Genomic DNA, 19,511 nt, shown 5'->3' on the forward strand with positions numbered 1-19,511 from the left:
TGTGTCTGGGGGAAATGGCATGGGGTGGTGGCGGTGGTTGTTTCTTTAATTTTTCTCATTTATTTAAGAACTGTTTATTGACGGCCAAGAGTGTGCTAAGACCTTCAAAGTTATCTTCTTATCATTACCTCTTCATGACTTGCTCAGTTTAGTTGAAGCATATTCATAAGTTTAAAGACTACACTTAAGTAAATATAACTTATCTGTGGTGCTAAGCTCACGTTTAAACTTAGTTTCATTGAAGAAAATGAGAGGTAACTTTTTAAAAAAATATATAATTAAATTCCTACCTCTTTTGATGGCCAGAAATAGATTCTACATACTTTATTCCTCTATTTGGGCCAGCCATTAAATTGCTTTGGCTACCCGAAAGAGCTTCCAATTTCAATTCATTACTCTCCCAACCTAAGCCAGTCTTTTGTGGCTCAGATTACCTATTTCTCCCAATTCTCCATGCTTTCATTGAATGCCCACAATAGATGTGGATTGCCATAATTCTTTCATTAAGGTTTTTTGTAATATTGCATCAAAATTCCATCAACATATAATAAATATAACTGAGAGTTTCCACCAAAAGAAGAATAAGATCTTCCTTATCAGTAGGAAACTTTTTTTGTGAAACTTCCCTATAGTCTTTAGCTAGGTCAAGTATATGAGTTAATCTTTATGCCTCTTGAGAGCTAGGCTTCTTTGATTATTTATTATAAAGAATTCAACATAAGATTTTCTGGAATGTCTCTCCTAAAACTAATTTTATATTTTTATCACTTCTGTCATTTAAAAAGTAGACTAAATTATTTCTTAAAAGCTAAGTAAAGTTACAGTTATAATCTCTTATCCAGTGTTAAAATAACAAGAGGTTTGATTTGTTATCATTTGCTTCAATGTTAGGATTCTAAAGCTAGTATACTTCTTTAATAGCTCATCACTTCCTTTTTTCCAGTAATATCAAAGGCAATCTCATGCTCATGGTTTATATGTATATCCTTTGAAACTCTACTTACCTATAAAAACTTTTGAAACTTAATATGCTATAAAAAAGATAAAACAGATATTTTCCTTTTCAGTTAATTTAAAACCTAAAAGAGTGTTAATGTTGGCAATTTAAATCAATAAAGTCTGATAGTTTGTTTCTATCATGGTTATTAGGTCACACTTACAAATATTGCATGTTTAATAGGACATGCATTTCACAAGGACTCTTATTTTCAATATTTTAAACTTCCAGTATACCCAAAGCGTATTATTAATACATTTTCTCCTGTTTTTAACCCTTCAGTGAAAAATAACCTTTAATTGATTTAAATAAGAAAGGGGACATTACTGAGAGAGTTCACCTGAGAAAATCATAAACTTCATAAAATATGTCCTCGTTACCCCACCTTTTTACAAATAATGCATATTCATTTCTACAAAATTTTTGAAATTGGATTATTTGTTCTGACACTAAGGTAGACAAAATTAGCACAGATGTTATAGAACTTAACCCTGAAACTATATTTCCTTCCTTAAGGACTGTTATCCTATCCATATTTTATAATAAAATAAAATTAAATATGAAAATTATCCATTTTTCTAATTAGAAGGCTTGAGTTTTTATTGGTATTGCAAAGGAAGCCAATGGAAGCAAAACTCCAAATAAAAGGTCTGTTCATTTTAGAATTTCCTCCTTCAGCAGATTTATAGAGGTGGAGATTGAGAATAAGAACAGGGGTTATAAACTTGGAGATCAAAGAAAGAACACTGAATACAAGAGATATAAAGTACTACATTATTGTAGAATATTCTAATAAATATAATCTAGAAGTATTACAGAATTAATTTGTAAACCTAGATTGAACAACCATATGAATAGATCCATACTCTCTGTTGAGTCATAAAACTGTTATTTCTGAAGATATTCATAACTTTGGCTTTGTTTTTTCTTGATAATTTTATATGTCTTTTAGAATTCCTAATACTGGTTTTAGTAGGTACTAAGATTTTTAAGCAATGCAGATTTAAGTTAATGGTCTATATTATTGAGTCAGCTTTAAGATAGGAATTGCCATGCAAAGAAACAGCTGGTATATATGCAACATACTTGTAAATTAAAAGAAAGCTTTTTGGGTGCCTACTAACTGAACAGTATACGTGGTATATACATTAAGAGTTCATTGTAGTACAGCTTTTACTGTATAACATGTTGACATTGCTGTTGTTTGTGTTTTTTCTAATTAATTCATTACTGCTTTCTACAAATATCAGAAGCTTCATCGTACAAATGTCTGCATAAAAAACATTAAAAATAAAATAGATGGTTAGATAAGTAAAAGTTGTCTATTTCGTATCTCATTAAACTGGGTTATTCTGTTTCTCATCCTAGTTCATTTATTTTAGGAAATTACAAGAGTGGAATATTTTATCTAAGGAAACAGTTTACACCCATTCTCAAAAGAATTACATCAACAGTTAACAAGTTTTTAAAAATTATATGTGGAATGGTAATATGAGATATAGCGTGATGTATAGAAAGATCTGGTTACACCACTTACTGTTTGTGACCTTAACCGAAAAATAGTTGCATAACCTCTCCTGAGGCTGATTTTCCTCATCTACAAAACAAGATGATTAATACCTCTCTTACAAGGTGGTTGTAAGAATTAGAGTTGGTGAATATAACGCTTCTTTATAATGGTTTTGATCATAATATAATGGTAAGTATTGGTTTTGATTATTTGAAAATATAATTCTAAGCTTCTGAAGCCGAGGACCCTGTCTGCTTATTCACCATTGCAGCCCTTAGGGCCTACCACAGTGGCCAGATCAGTAAATATTTATTGGTAAATAAAAAGGAATTGACCACAGATTGCTTCTGTTGGGCCATAAGCTTCAACATAGCTTTTCTTTTTAAATCTGTAGTTAAGTTTTTATGCAATTACTGCATTCCTTGAAAGTCTTTCAAGCTCACATTTTGCATAAGTTAAAAAACTGTTACACTGTGCTTTGGATTTTAGAGTTGGGAATCTTAAAACAGGTACTTTACAAATATTCTGTCATTCCAAAACCTTCCCTGTGGAAGTAGCCAAATAGAGATCATGTGCAGTGGATGCATAACTTAGAAAATGTTCATTTATCACCAATAACAATTATTTAATTCTTCAATCCATGTAGCTAAAAATACAAATAAATGGCTTTATGGAAATAAGCTCTAAACCTGGAATCTGGCCCTGTCTTAGCTACTTTTAAGTTTTGTGGTCGTGAGCAAGCCAGTAATTTTCTCCGAAAATGTGTCTTTATTCATAATCAGATAAGTTCTACCTCACAAGCTCTACCTCTACCTTGTGACCCTCAAATGACATATTGTATACTGTGAAGTATGGTATATGGTGTAAAATGCCATGCTGTGTCACAGTTCCTCACCTTGGTACTGTACACCCCTTGGGCCGTCTGGGAAAGCTTAGGGAGCTCTTCTCAGAAGAATGTTTCTGAATGCATAAACGTAAAATACTTAGAATGACAAAGAAATCCAATTATATTGAAATACAGTTATCAAAATATTTTTAAAGGTATATAGTAATATATGGTTCTCTGTTAACATACTAAATGGAATGTTATTGCTTGGGTTTAATGAACTGCAGTAATTTTGAAATAGTGATGACTAAGTGTTTTGAGGTACTTGTAGCAACTGTAATGTGATTTTGCTGACAAAAATCAGCAGTATTGCTAATGCCACTGTTGTTTATTGCTTGTATTTATAATTGAAAGAAATGCTAAGTTTCAGGTAGGAGAGTAGTAAAAATAAAGTTGTAATTGCTTTTCTCATTCAAGTTCATGGACTCCTTGAATTCTGTTCACCACCCCCAAGTTTAAGAACTCCTGTATAGTCATTAACATTAACAGTGTATTTTTAAAAGACATATCACTACTTCAGGTGTTTAACATGTATTTTTCAAAGTGACAACTTGTAGATGATGTGCAATTTAGTTTTATTAATTTTTGGAATTAAAGTTTAAGACTTTGAGTATCAAACAGTTAATAGCATGTCCAAAAAATCTTAAGTTTTGAGTACAAATCTTTAACTAAATATACAATTTATGTAACTGATTCTATCAAAATGATTGTTTCTAGACCTGTTATTTGAAAGTATTAAACTTCTTTTCTAAAATTATTGCCAGGATCAGCCAAGATCTTGCTCTCATTGCTCGGGAAATCAACGATGTAGCAGGAGAGATAGATTCAGTGACTTCATCAGGCACTGCCCCTAGTACCACAGTAAGCACTGCTGCCACCACCCCTGGCTCTGCCATAGACACTAGAGAAGAGGTAGGAGATCTTCATGGAGAAATGCATAAGGTTCTTTCTTTTCTTTATTTCTTTTGCTTTTAGCTTTTTGCTTAGTTTATTTTAGTTACGTCCACCCTTCCTGTTTGCATGAAGCTCTGCATTTTCCAACTTTGCTTTAACAAGTTTCTTTTATGTTTTTATAACAAAACTAGTAAAGGCTAACATTTTGTCTACTATTAGCATGAAGCTATAAAATTATTTAAAATAAGCACTTTGTAAAATATGAAAATAAACGGTATCTGAAAAGCAAACCCAAATTTGGTAAATGTATAAATAATTAATAGTTGTATAAAGTTTTTGTAAATTTTACATAGCTTCTTAACTAGGAGTTATCTCTAGTAGCAAAGAAAGAGAAAAATTCTACACTTTTCACGACTTTAAATAATTCTGTTGATGAATATACACATGCATATGTATACACAAAGATTCTTCAAAAATTGAAATATACCTACACACACACTCAAATATGTGTATTCAGTTTTGAAACATTCTTGTGAACTCTGCAATGTAATTTAGCATATATAGACTATTGCCCTTCCAAAACCAGGGCCTCCTGCCCTCCCACTCCAGGGGCCACCATGTACATTACATGGCTCCAGAAGGTGCCTTTAACATATAATATAAAAATAATGTAGTCTGGCCATGTTGGCTCTCTTGATTTGGTGCAGAGATACAAACAAAAGATTGGCATTTTGAAAAATGAATTATAGTTTTATTAGGACAAAGCCACACTAATTTGTTTAATTATCATCTGGCAGTTTTATGCTACAACGTCAGAATTGAGTAGTCAGACAGAGGCTGTATGGCTGCAAAGCCTAAAATATTTATTATCTGGCCCTTTACAGAAAAAATTTGCCAGCCCGTAATATTGATGATTCATTCCACTCCCTTAATTTTATAAAATAATGTTCTCAGTAGTAGCCAAAAATGGCTAGCCTTTTTCACAAATTTAATTCTGGTAAACTGTACTACTAAAATTTTCTTCAGTTGCTTTTTGTCACATTTATAATCTTATTCTTTAATGGTCATTTTTTGGTTGTTTTTTTTCCCCTTTATGTGTTGTCTAATTTGGTAAATGATGTTTCATCAACCTGTGTAGAGTTTTGTTACCACAGTGATCAATTGTAAATGTATATAAAAATCATTCTTATTGGTGAAGAACAAAAGAATCCTCTTGGTGGCAAGACATACACAATTCTTCTGGTACATTTTAAATGATGAAGATATTATTTTCACAGCTGTCTAACGAAATTTTACCTAACATGATTGTACATTCACTCAGACCCAGTAAAATTTTTCAAACATTTCATTGAGTAGACTTCCATTTTTTCCTTTTGGCTTTATTTCTTATTATTGTACTAGAGTTTATTCCTTCTTCAGTAAACCTGAGCTACTTTGTACTGTACGTGTATAGTTTGCACTGTAGATGGCAGTATATCATTTGTACTGGAATATGTCATTTCTGTAACATAGCTAAAAGTTTATCTAAGACCAAAAAATACTTTGTGAATTAAAAAAACTTTTTTTCTTTTGTAAACTTAATTATAATTTGCAATTTATTTATTATCTGTGAAGAAATTTGGCACCTGGATTTGGGGAGAAAAAAAGAAAAAAACAAGATAGGAAACTAAAAGAAAAAGAAACATTATTTTACACGGGCAAGGCAATGTGAGTAAAATGAACTCCTTGTCCATCTACATGGCTCAGTTTTTTCTATTTACCATCTGTGTTTTCCATTTAGGGGAAACCTTATCCATGGAAGAATCAAATTTAACATAGTTACATATTTTGGATTTTGAAAATAAAATCAATGTAGATGAACATTTATTTTATAAAACAAACACCTTTGAAGTGCTTATAAAAAGAAAGTAATTGGTTTATTGAAGATATCATGTTTCTGTTACTACCTGAGAATGGAATAACTTCTGTCTAATTATAAAAACTATAATGGCAATATCTGTATTTTTCCAAATTACTCTGTGCTCATAAGGATTTGCTTTTGTCCTATTAGTTAGTTGATCGTGTTTTTGATGAAAGCCTCAACTTCCGGAAGATCCCTCCATTAGTTCATTCTAAAACACCAGAAGGAAACAACTGTCGGTCTAGTGATCCAAGACCTCAACCAGCAGAGCCTCCTGATCACTTAACAATTACAAGGCGGAGAACCTGGAGCAGGGATGAAGTGAGTAAACCATAAACATTAACAAATGGCAGAGGAGGCATGCCCCATTGGTGGGAAAAAGATGAGAACTATTCAATATATAGGGCTGGGAAAAAAGTGCTTGTCCTTATGGGTAGAATGGAATTTCATCCTGACATCACATCAAGTACAAATAATTAACTCCAAATGAATTTAGTTCCTAAAGGGCAAAAGCAGAACTTTAAAATTTTTTAGTAAAATATAGGTAAATATCTTTCAACATTGCAGTAGGGAATGATTTCTTAAAAGACACAAAAAGTTTTGACTTTAATAAAAGATTGATAAATTTGAGTATGTTAGAGGACTATGTGAAACATACAGGCAACAAGGGATTAGTATACAGAATATATCAGAACTCCTACAATCAATTTAAAAAGGCAAAAACAGCCCAATAGAAAAATCTGCAAATAACATGCACAGCATTTCACTGAAAATACCCAAGGCTTATGAAGAGATGTTCAACTTCATGAGTGTTCAGAGAAATACTTTTCCAAGACTGCAGTGAGATTATTTTATACTCATTCAATTGGCAACAAATAAAAGTCTTAAAATATTAAATGTTGGGGAAGATGTGGATACCTAAGATTTCTTATTGTTGCTAGTGAGGTTAAATTGGTCCAGTCACTTTGGCAAACAGTTTGACATTATTTCCTAAAGTTGAGCATAAACACAGCCCATTATCTAGTAGTTTTGCTGCTAGTGCATACCCTTTCCCATTGAGAGCAAAAGTCATGCAAAAGGATATTTATAATACCAGTGTGGACAGTAACAAAACTTGGAAACAGTCTAAGTGTTTATATCTGAAGAAAATTGAATGTATTAACCAGTATGTGCAGAAATTGAACAATTTATTGGAGTAATCAAAACAAATGAACTACAGCAACATGCCACAATGTGGATGAATTTTAGCAATAGAACATTAAATGAAAAAAGTAATTCTCAAAAGATTGTCTATAGTGTGTTTTGTCACAAATTAATAAAATAAAAGTATATACTTAGGACAGAAATAGATCTAACAAATTATATAAAAAGGAAAGCAAGGGAATGATAAATGGGATTCAGGACATTGTTTACCTTGGGCGGAGGGAGACAGGGAGCTGCAATGGAAAAAACCTAGAGGTAGATTATAGCAGTTAGCTGTTTCTTTATAACAAACCACAAAAATCTCAGTGGCATAAAGCAATAGGCATTTATTTATCACACACCTGTGGGTTAACTGGTGGTACTGCTCAGCTGGACAATTAAAAGTTGTAGGTTGAGTTCAGGTTTGCTCCATGTGTCTCTCGTTGCTAAGACCACATCTGTGGATCACTGGATATACGAAACTGGAGGTAAAAGTTAGTATATAAGAATATATATGTTTGCAGTAGTACAGAGTAGAAAAAAATCTACCTGATGGAGAAGCACTGTAGCTAGTTCCATGGCTGCAATTATAATATGCTAGATGTTTTTAGAACACACTTTCTTTGTCCTGATAGTTGATAAGTTGCTCTTGGTTTCAGGGAAAGGGCCCATTCTCTAATCTTATTCATACTTACTTGTCCTGAGGTCTAGGAAGATAAATTCCTCTAAATGTAATAAAACTATAGAAGTTTATATTTTTAAAGAGAATGGAAACATTTAGATTGATATCTCATAGTTGATAATCAGAAAAATTTTAATACATTGTGATACTGAACTCTATGACGTAGAAAAGAGAGATATCCTTTCTATGTTATAATCTACCTTGGACTATCCTGCCCTTTCTCACTCCTTCCTAATTAATATGTCTTCTACTCCTATTTGGCCTTTTTTCTCAAGGCTCACAAAATACCATTATGCTTATTTAGCCTTTCATTGTCTTTATGTTGCCTTTCACACCCTAAGTTACCTTTTATCCCTCACTAAATTCAAATACTTATCATACTGAAGTTCTGGTTTTCCATGATACTTTCCTTATTAATGCCACCGCTCACTGAACTCCCTTTCATTAGAATTCGTAAAGCAGTGAATCACAATTAGTACTTATTTACATTGTTTTTATAAAAATATTTAATAATATTTCCTGTATGTTGTTGTTATCTCCCCTACCAGTGTTTAAAGCATCTTAACATCCAAGCCCATATCTTATTTTCTGGATTTTTTTTTTACAGAGTCTAGATATAGTTCTGACAATGTAAGGAACTGATTTTAGAACCCATATCTAGTCCCAAGTTCAGTCCTTTTTCTAGCATTCCACACTAGCTGTGCCTTTCATGGTTTAGCTCTTGGCAAACTACAGGATGCAGGCCAAATTCAGCCTACCACCTGGTTTTGTAAATAAAGTCTTATTATGACACAGCTGCCTTTGCTATAATGTAGCTGCTTTTGCTATAATGAGGTGCATAGTTGGGACAGAGACCATATGGCCCCAGTCTTCACTCTCTGGCCCTTTACAGAAGTTTGCTAACCCTTGGTTTTGCCCATAAAGTTCAACTGAGGTGGTAACAACCCCCATCATTAAAACTTATTATTTTGAGTAAATTTTTTAAAATTATCTTTCCCACTGTGGAGAACAAGGATTATAATCTTCTTGATCTCTGTGTGCATATTATTTGGTGAATATTGGCCTACTATTTAATACTAGGAGACATGCCTTGAGTTTGGCTCAAGTACTCAGTGTAGTTGAAGGTGATATATAACTGTTATCATTTTGAATTTAATTCCACCAATGGGATATCCTAAAACTAGAGCATTATGGGAGGGTTATTAACCAAGGGACTAAATTAATGAAATAAACATCGATTAACAGAATCTTATATGGGAACAAAGTCTCCAAATTCAGTCACTGATTGAATGATTTTTTGACTGCACATTATTTGTCCAGCACTGTTTTGATGCCCTCACAACTGAGCGCAGAAGGCAGCCAAGTAAGCAGGTAATTACAATTCACTGGGATAAGTGTAAGAAGGGAAATATAGGATGTGATACTGTGGGAACCCGTAGGAAAGGCACTTGAGAAAATTCAGAGAAGGGTTCTTAGAGATATTGCCATAGAATTTAAGTCCTGAAGGATGGGAGAGGTGTTGGACACTCAAAAACTGGGTCCAGTTGAGAGGGCTAGGGGATGATGAGAGATGACAATGGACATACTTCATGGAGGAAATTGAGGAATAGAAAATCAATACAACACAGTCCCTATACACAAGACTCTGGCTAGCGAAGGGGTCAGACACTGAAAGATAATAAATTACTTATATTTTCCCATTTATGATCATTTGAATTGGAAGCATGAGGGACAGGATCATGGTAGTAATAGAAGATTAGATAATATGGATTGTTTTTTGAAAGTTATATGATGAAAATAATATGGAAACTTGACAAGTTATTTAACAAAAAAGAACTCCTTTGTTAATACTTACTTTTCTTTCTCAATTTAGTTACACATTACTCTAATTAGATTCATTGATCTTTATTAAAATTAGCATAAATATTAAATGCCCCTAAATGTAGTGAGTTGTGACTAGTATTCTTGGTGGTTATCCAATAGAGCAGTACTATTTTAATGTCTGTTCTTTTCTTTTCATGTTTCAGGTCATGGGAGATAATCTGCTGCTGTCATCTGTCTTTCAGTTTTCTAGGAAGATAAGACAGTCCATAGATAAGACAGCTGGAAAGATCAGGTATTGTTGTATTACTCAAACATCCTTGCTTCTGTTACCATTTGTTCCACTTTCTGCAAGCCTGCTACCACAGCTTCTGGGAACTCGTGAAGTCAATGGTACTGAACCTTACTGCTGCCACTAGCATGTTCTTTCCTTTTTAGATATTATAGCTATATGCTAGACAGCACAAAGGGAACAAAAAGAGAACAGATGTCCCAAATAATCAGCCCCTTGGTAACTGAGAGCTAACAGCTGTAATCACTTAGATTAATTTTATTAATAATCAGAAAAATTTGCTCTTCCACAAAATAATAGTAAGTATTTGAAATTAACAGAATTTTAGGGCATCTTTTATGAGACCTCAAACTTTAGTCTAGTTACAGCTTCCTCATCAGTAAAAAGAACAAAATGAGTACTCTTGTTAGACTCAGAAAATTTATGTTAAAAGGCCGTAGATAGTCAAAAACTAGATTTTCTAATGCCTTTGCTATTTATTTATGTTGAATTACAATAATTTTTTCAGTGTCTGACCCCTTCGCTAGCCAGAGTCTTGTGTATAGGGACTGTGTTGTATTGAATTTTCTATTCCTCAATTCCCTCCATGAAGTATGTCCATTGTCATCTCTCATCATCCCCTAGCCCTCTCAACTGGACCCAGTTTTTGAGTGTCCAACACCTCTCCCATCCTTCAGGACTTAAATTCCATGGCAATATCTCTAAGAACCCTTCTCTGAATTTTCTCAAGTGCCTTTCCTACGGGTTCCCACAGTATCACATCCTATATTTCCCTTCTTACACTTATCCCAGTGAATTGTAATTACCTGCTTACTTGGCTGCCTTCTGCGCTCAGTTGTGAGGGCATCAAAACAGTGCTGGACAAATAATGTGCAGTCAAAAAATCAATCAGTGACTGAGTTTGGAGACTTTGTTCCCATATAAGATTCTGTTAATCGATGTTTATTTCATTAATTTAGTCCCTTGGTTAATAACCCTCCCATAATGCTCTAGTTTTAGGATATCCCATTGGTGGAATTAAATTCAAAATGATAACAGTTATATATCACCTTCAACTACACTGAGTACTTGAGCCAAACTCAAGGCATGTCTCCTAGTATTAAATAGTAGGCATATGATTGGGCCCTAAAGGTTTGTTAATTCATGTGTAATAAGTAATTGATTAAGCTGACTTTTTTCTTCCTACAAATTTCAGTTGGGCTTTACGCCAGGGAAGGGAGAGCTTCATTTGTCTCTGGGCACATGCTTGATTAGTAAATCATAGGAGGATGGTTTGTCATGTGAAGGAGAGCTCTCTTACTTGTGACAGAAGATGGGATCAGCAAACTTGGGAGTGATGTAGTCATTAAAGGAACACTTACACAATACTCCATCTAAGATGATGTTAGAGCACTAATGACTTAAATCACTGAGTACGATTAAAATGAAAATAATGCACTCATTTATAAGCCCAATCAGAAATTAGAAAATGGTATTATTAATTAAGAGCCTGCAACTAATGTAATTTCTCTAAATCAGTTATAAACCTGAAAATGTGCACATTTTTAATTTAGAGAGATCCAGTGAAAATATATTGTTATTATACCTTTTACTTCTTTGTAACATGATTTTAATAATAAAAATATTATTTAAATAATAAAATAAATTTTAAAAATAAAAAGGGGTGGGGGCTTCCCTGGTGGCACAGTAGTTGAGAATCTGCCTGCCAATGCAGGGGACACGGGTTCGAGCCCTGGTCTGGGAAGATCCCACATGCCACGGAGCGACTAAGCCCGTGAGCCACAACTACTGAGCCTGCGCGTCTGGAGCCTGTGCTCCACAACGGGAGAGGCCGCGACGGGGAGAGGCCCGTGCACCACGATGAAGAGTGGCCCCCGCTCGCCACAACTGGAGAAAGCCCTCGCACAGAAACGAAGACCCAACACAGCCAAAAATAAATATAAATAAATTAATTAATTTTTTAAAAAAAGATTAAAAGCCTAAAAATGAACTAAGTTTTTAAAAAAATAAAAAATAAAAAAAATAAAAAATAAAAATAAAAAGGGGTGATTGGACTTAGATGGATTAGAAGTTGTGAATAGTAAAATACAGATGGTAAAGCAAAATAATGAAATTAAGACAAATCACATGTAGGTAGCAAAGACAGCTGCCTGCTCAAATAAATGAGCTAGAATGTAAGTTCGGTGAGAGTAGGGGTCTTTGTCTAAACATACAGTGACTAGAATGTACAATATTTGTTACTATTTGTTGATGAATGATTATTAAATTATTACTCTCTAGGAAATTAAGCTTCTTTAAAACTCATAGCTGTATGTGAAAATTGATAAGGGTAAACTTATCAATAAAGACATATTGTCTTTAAGTTTTTTATCCCTTCAGTGGCTTAGAACTCTGGGGACATTTGTGTGTGTGTGTGTGAGTTAGGAACCTCAGGTGACAATTCTAAGACATTTTCAGCAAAGGTGAAATATGTATGGTTCAACAATTTGAAAAAGCACAAGCATTATACTCAGTAACCACCTTCTGGCAAAATTCACTGAATTTTCAGTGTGGCTAAGCACAGACTTTTTATATTGTACGAGTCCATTGTAATTCTAAGTTGGTCCATGAAATAGTCATTGTTTTCTTACTTTCACCAATCCTAATGCTGTAAGGACTCTTTTATAGAGCACATAATAATTTCTTATGCCTTAATATCATAGTCATTAGGATAACAGCTCTTAGATAGCTGGCAAGGATGTTTAGTCTTTTGGGTATAGAAATTTTAACAGTAGATCAGAAGAATATTCTTATATAGGATTCTGGAACCATTGTTGCCTTTTTAAGTATGGTTATTTGTAACTGTTGATGTTCCAGACTTGATTAGATGTTTATGAATTTCATGTTTTTAGATAAGTTGAACCTAGCATATTGAACTTCGAAGAAATACAAATAAAAATGTAATTTAGTTTACTACTTAAGTACTGATCAGCTTCTAATAGTAATACTTTACTTTCTGGTACAGTGTTGGTTTTTATATAAGGCAGTTAAACTAGATTTCCAAGCCCAATGACGAAATTCAAATAGAAACTAAAAAGGTACCTAGTATTTACAGCTCTCTAAAGCTGCCGAATCATGTCTTCTAGACTGAAGAGAGAAGTATACCACATTTGAAAGACAAGTCAAAATTTTGTGGTACTTTATTTTATAAGTTAAGATACTTGAAATTAATTTTGAACATAAGGATCTTTATTAGCAATTGTTTTTGTCAAAAGGATAGTGTCTTAACTCTTAATAGGTTATTATGTACAAATATACTAACAGGAATTAGGATTTTTAAAGAAAAGCAGCATAAGTACTCTAGTTTTCAACCTTTGAAATAATGTACACGCTTTGCTCAGTCAGTATGAAGCCTTTTCCTATGTTAAGAGGTCTTAACAGACACAGTTGTTTATACCTAATTCAACCTATTTTCATCTTATATTTGTACTGCATATGTTCTCTGTGAATGAAGTTGTGTTTTATAAAAGGTGGTTATATGGTTAATTACAAGTATTAGATAAAATTTTGGGGTTATTCATCTACATTTGTTTTATATTTGGTTTTCAGTAAAGAATGAGATAAGTACTAAAGGGTTTATGTGTGTATTCGTAACCAGTCAGTTACTTTATTAGTACAAATCTCTCACATAAATGAGTTTATTGGTAATGTTGGCTCAGTATTTAATTCACAGTTCGTGTTAACACTTAGTGTTTTTTTTTAATTCTTGTGTAGCTTTGAAAAGATACGTTGTTTTTGTATTATCATTAAAAATGTGATAAGTTTTTAAAATATGAAAAGTAAAATGCTTATTTTTTTATTTATAGAATATTATTTAAAGACAAAGATCGGAATTGGGATGAAATAGAAAGCAAGTTAAGAGCTGAAAGTGAAGTCCCTATTGTGAAAACCTCAAGCATGGTGTGATCATTTTTCTTGAATATTAAAACATTTTTTTAAAGTAAGGTTTTGTTTTCAGGGAATGATATGCTTATTTTTAAACTGTTGATTTACATTTATAAAAGAAGATGTAAGTGCACAAATTTGGGAAATTTTATGCCTTCAATTGTCTCTCACAGGGATTTAAAATGTTGACTGCTTCAGAGTTGCAGAGGGTATGGAGGAACCTTTTATGTTTCTCACTATTATACACTCTTGTTCTTGTAATAATTATATGTTATAAATAAGCAATTTTGAAATAGGAGCCAAACTCAAATATAAGTTGACATGAGTCATTTCTATTTACTTAATAGACTGCTTGTCTCCTCCTCAAGAATTTGTACAGATTTTTATTGTTCAGGAAGTCATCCTAAAACCGAGGTTGCAGTTTATACATTTTCCAAAGAAAATCCTTAAGCACCTTTACAAAGTTGTTGCAAGATTGATCAATACAAGTTTTTCAGAATCTTTGCTTATTATTATTATTATTATCTTGAACTTTTCATCTTCTGTCATCATCTCATTGAAAAAAAATCTGTGTCAACGTTAAAGATTTTAAAATTTGAATCTTGTTTACTGGATATCATGAATTATTTCGTATCCTGTTGCTACAGATGTGGTGCCATGTCGATAATATTAAGGATTCGAAATAAGATTAGTGTGAGGTTCATTGCTTATCCAATCAAATAAAAATGTTTTAATTAAAGTAAGCTAATCTTTGTCATTGCTTTCCCTACAGGAGATTTCTTCTATCTTACAGGAGCTAAAAAGAGTTGAAAAGCAGCTACAAGGTAAATTTACTACTGATTAAGGGTAAAGAGCTAACAGTTTGGGACAAGTACATTCTTAAGTGGTATTTCTAAAATATTATTAAGTATTAGAACACTGTTTGATTAAGTGTAATGATGTATGGATAAAGATATAACGTTCTACATATTCAAATTACTCATAAAAAGAAAGTATTAAAACCAGTATAAATAATTAAAAATATAATAAAGTTAAATTCTAGGCACATAGGCTAGAAGTTATAATTCATAGTATTATATGTAGTATCTATTATTTATATATAAATAATAGTATATGAAAAATATATAAAATATTAAAATGTGTATATGCAGGTGAAAATGCTTATTGACAGCATTGTTTACTTGATTTGATAATTCTTAAATTATATATATGGTATAACCCAAATGAACTTATGTTATAAATAATAATCATTTGGATAAACCACAAGAAATGAGTGCATATTGGACACAAGGACCAGAAGGAGGAGGTAGAGAAGGAAAAAAAAAAGAGACTGTTGGCCTCCTAAACTTCAACAGGGACATTGTTTTTGGTGTATGTCAGATCTTTAATTATGCATTTATGCCTATGTGTGTCTTGACCTGGAAGTCCCCAGTGGTACAACAAGCAGATTCCAGAGTCAGTTGCTAATTCTACTGTCTTTGTTGATTGAATTATCAGAGGCGTGATATGTTGGTCCTACTAAGTGATTCTTAACCTTTTTTTCAGCCTCAGCACACCTAAGGGTTATAATATAACCCCCATGAGGCAAAGTGGCTTGTTTACATGATTATTAGCTGGGAGGAGGGCGTATGCTTTTAAAAGGACCTCTTAAATAATTCTTGTATCTGTGGTGCTTCTTTCTCCCAACTCCCCACTCTACCCAATGCCAAGTTGAAAATCACTGTCCAAGATTTTCCCTTGTCCACGCCAAGGATCTTTTGGATTGAAAGCTGGTTTTTATCTGGCCCTTCCCATGAGGTAGCAGGGTCTATTTGGCCTGCTGGGGCTGACACGGGATATTAGTATCTGGGCTATGAGGGGAACTTTATGGCCCAGTGGTAACATGTATACTTGTACATGGCTAATACCCTAGCACTCTCACCAGGATGAATGACGGCATGCTGTGGTAGCATTCAGAGTGTGCTGATACGACTTTGGCCTCCTCAACCTTCAGGTTACTCTGAACAGCGTTTTAGCAACCAATCTCCAATTATCTGAGTAATAAATAAGGCCAGGAGTGTTTCTTTAAATCATAACCAATATTTTCATCATCCTCTTATAATGATTAAAGCATATTTCAAAAAGATCTTTCCTGAATTCCATATCTCCAAATCCTAGTCTTCCAGCAGGCTCAGATGCCCATAAGTAGCCTACTCAAGGGAAGCTTTTAGGTTTTTATAATCTACAATATAGATCAGCCCCAGAATTCCTGAAAGCGGGGTTTTAAATATAGAATTGAAAGGATTAGCCAAGTTTAAGCTCATATAAGCGTCAGTCATTGAAATATTATCCAAGTCATAAGCAATATTCATATCCAGGTTTAACTGTATCTGCAATTATATCTTTTTCCCTCTATTCCTTTTTTTTTCTTTCAGCAATCAATGCTATGATTGACCCAGATGGAACTCTGGAAGCTCTGAACAACATGGGATTTTCCAGTGCTATCTTGCCATCTCCATCAAAACAGAAGTCCAGTCCTGTGAATAACCACAGCAGCCCGGGTCAGACACCGACACTTTGCCAACCAGAAGCTAGGGTTCTTCATCCTGCTGCTGTTTCAGTCTCAGCTGAATTTGAGAATGCCGAATCTGAGGCTGATTTCAGTATACATTTCAATAGGTTCAACCCTGATGGGGAAGAGGAAGATGTTACAGTACATGAATGACTTTCTCTTGCTTGTTAAAAATAATTACCTGTGGAATGACTAGGAATATTGGAAGCAGCATAGTGTTGACTTATACAAAATAAGAGAGCTTGGTCAACTACAATCTTGTTATCTCTGTCTTCTTAATTTTATTTATTTATTTTTTATCTATAATGTGGAGTCATAGTAATCCTTTCAAACCATATAGATAACCATTTGATGCACATAGAGGAAAAATCAGATTGTGACAGTTTCACATTTTGTGGTTTTATGATTTTCAAATTGAATTAGATAATTGCATTCTTTCCCTTCATAGATCTTTGTTTTTTTTCTTTAAGCCATGCTGTGACCTACAAGCAAACTAAATACCCAACATTTCTGACCCCCATGTATCCTGTGCCAAGCTGCTCCCTGAAATGGACTTCCTCTTCATCTGTACAGATTTGTTAAACACTTATATTTGCTTCTTAAATAATAGGATTTATATTAGTATTCATTACCATTGGATACAATGACATATTACTCTCCGCAGTCAAACTGACCTTTCAAAACAGTCCTTCTTGTGTTCTAAAATTTTCCAACATATATGTGATTTATATAACTTTGTTGCTGCGTAAATTTTCTTGGGGTTTATGGAGATGAACTATTACGTTTGCACTAAGATTTGCTGGGAGTGGTAGGTGGGCATATCTATATGTCAGTAAGGACTAACCATCTTTTTTTTTTTTTGTATATAGGATATGGATAACTGTATTTGTTTTAACCCCACAGTGTTTTACTCCACTTTCAAAAAGATGAATTTGGCACTTTTTACCATTTTTTTTTTTAATGAAAGTAAGATTTTGTCTCATTTTAGGGCAAATAACTAGAAGGATTAAACTAGACAGATAGTTTGGGTGGAGTATATTTTTAAAACTAAGAACATGTATATTGGTCCTGTGTTACCAAGTTTATATGTGACAGTTGAAAAAATTTTTCCCTTGAAATGATCATGAAGTTAAAATTTTTGGCATTAGGAAACTTGGAGAACCAGTAGTCATAAGATTAGTGGATAGTTTCACTCCCAAGCAATGAGTTGCTTCTGTGTGTTTCCCTGTAGGACCCAGTAGTAAATCCTGTCTCAGTCGTGTACATTTATAAGGACCCTGCAAGGCGACAACGACCAAGGCTTTGGGCCTGTGCTAAACAGGAAGCTTATGAAAAGTATCTTCTATAAACTTGTTTCTTCTCCTTCCAGTAAGTTCACATTTGGATAAGTTTAAAAAGAAAGTAATTATCTTTATGTTTCCAGAACACTATAATTTGGGTGTATCTTATTAATTCAGTTAAATATTATTAGTAGACCTTGACCCCATCAGTCTATAAAGGTTAAAACTGCAACTTTTGCAACGTTTATGAAATACTCTAATATTTCAGCAATAATCCTGTGCTACATTTGTTTTAAGAAAGTAGCTCTGTTCACTTCAAAACTTTACAGGATTTTTTAAAATCCTGTACTGTTGGGCCAGTTAAAGATGCAAAAAAACTGTTTTGTAGAGATGTAAAAACAAAAGTCTGTTGTATAATGGATCTCATATTTTTCTTTAAATTAAAAAAAAATAGGGTAAATGGACTGTTCTCCTTGTAAACCTAAATTCCCAATTCTGTCTAATAAAGGAAGACTGAAAAAATGATTTTAAAGAGCATGAATGGAAAGATACAATTGCTTTGAAGAAATAAGTGAAACATTAAAACAGGGTCAATCCATTTGAAGAAAAAGTATGACAAAGTAATCACCACTGTTTCCTCTTTGTTTAATGTTTGGGTACTGATTATATCAACATGGAAGTAGAAGGTAAGGAGTTGTTTAGGAAAATATTAGCATCTATTCTACTTACATTATCATTTAAGTGTTTACACAGTTTTGTTCAATTACAAACATTTGGCCTTTTACTATGTTATTTTTATTTTGTATGAATACATTATTCTCCTTATTTATTTTTGTTACCTTTATTACTTATGTTATTTTGTTATGCATTTACAACTCCATTTTTAAATAAAGTGTTTCTGGAACTTTATGCAGTTGATTGTACATTTTCTTTCTTCTACCATCTGGATTGCTAATGCTTCATCAATTTATATAATAATTGTATATCATTTTCCAAGGTTTAGCAAAAGAAGAAATTCTTCAGTTTTAATTAATATGTGGTAACTGTAAAACTTCATACTATTTTGGGCTAAAGAAGAAAATATTTTCTTAGCAAATTATAGCAAATATAATTCTCTTAGCTTAATACTCTGATGTAATAGGTACATGCACAGCCTTTATTTTTAGCTGGCCTGGAGTCATCAGAAAGCTTTATGACAGTGATATATTTGGGGAACAAAGAAGAATTTAAAATACATCTTAAATTTAAGAACTATCCATTTGGACTCATTTTCTTTCATTGTATCATTCGTACCCAAGAGTCTTGAATATTTCCCTGTTAACAATAACAATAATGTTATTATTCAGCATTCTATTTCTCGGCCTGACCTTTTTAGGCTTTCCATAATGTGGCTCTTTTTTTATGTCAGTGTACACCTGATACAGACTCTCCACCATGAGTTCCTGACAGTCTGGAGCTTCTTCACCGCTCTGTGTGCTGCTTCTTCCTCCCCTTCCTTCCTGCTTATGCACATTCCTTCCATTCCTCAGAGTCCCACCGACCTCTTCATAAAGCTTCCCTCACTTGACTGGGCCACAGCAAAGGGCTGTGCC

At 33.3% G+C, this 19,511-nt stretch overlaps 1 protein-coding gene across 16 annotated transcripts in view; it reads left to right on the top strand.

The window, feature by feature from the left end:
* CEP170 (centrosomal protein 170) overlaps positions 1-18,828 on the top strand; it is a 146,779-nt gene extending 127,951 nt beyond the window's left edge. For 12 of the 16 annotated variants that reach the window (XM_057550061.1, XM_057550042.1, XM_057550056.1 and 9 more), the window contains 6 exons: positions 4,158-4,335; positions 6,338-6,508; positions 10,079-10,167; positions 14,010-14,103; positions 14,861-14,912; positions 16,503-18,828. In XM_057550061.1, the coding sequence (XP_057406044.1) occupies positions 4,158-4,335; positions 6,338-6,508; positions 10,079-10,167; positions 14,010-14,103; positions 14,861-14,912; positions 16,503-16,792 (874 nt within the window). In that variant the 3' untranslated portion in view covers positions 16,793-18,828. The remainder of the gene's footprint in view (positions 1-4,157; positions 4,336-6,337; positions 6,509-10,078; positions 10,168-14,009; positions 14,104-14,860; positions 14,913-16,502) is intronic. The other 4 variants (XM_057550071.1, XM_028166593.2, XM_057550108.1 and 1 more) reach the window with 2 other exon arrangements.
* Positions 18,829-19,511: the final 683 nt, after the last annotated feature.

The sequence above is a fragment of the Balaenoptera acutorostrata genome, chromosome 1, assembly GCF_949987535.1.
Source record: "Balaenoptera acutorostrata chromosome 1, mBalAcu1.1, whole genome shotgun sequence".
NCBI lineage: Eukaryota > Metazoa > Chordata > Mammalia > Artiodactyla > Balaenopteridae > Balaenoptera > Balaenoptera acutorostrata.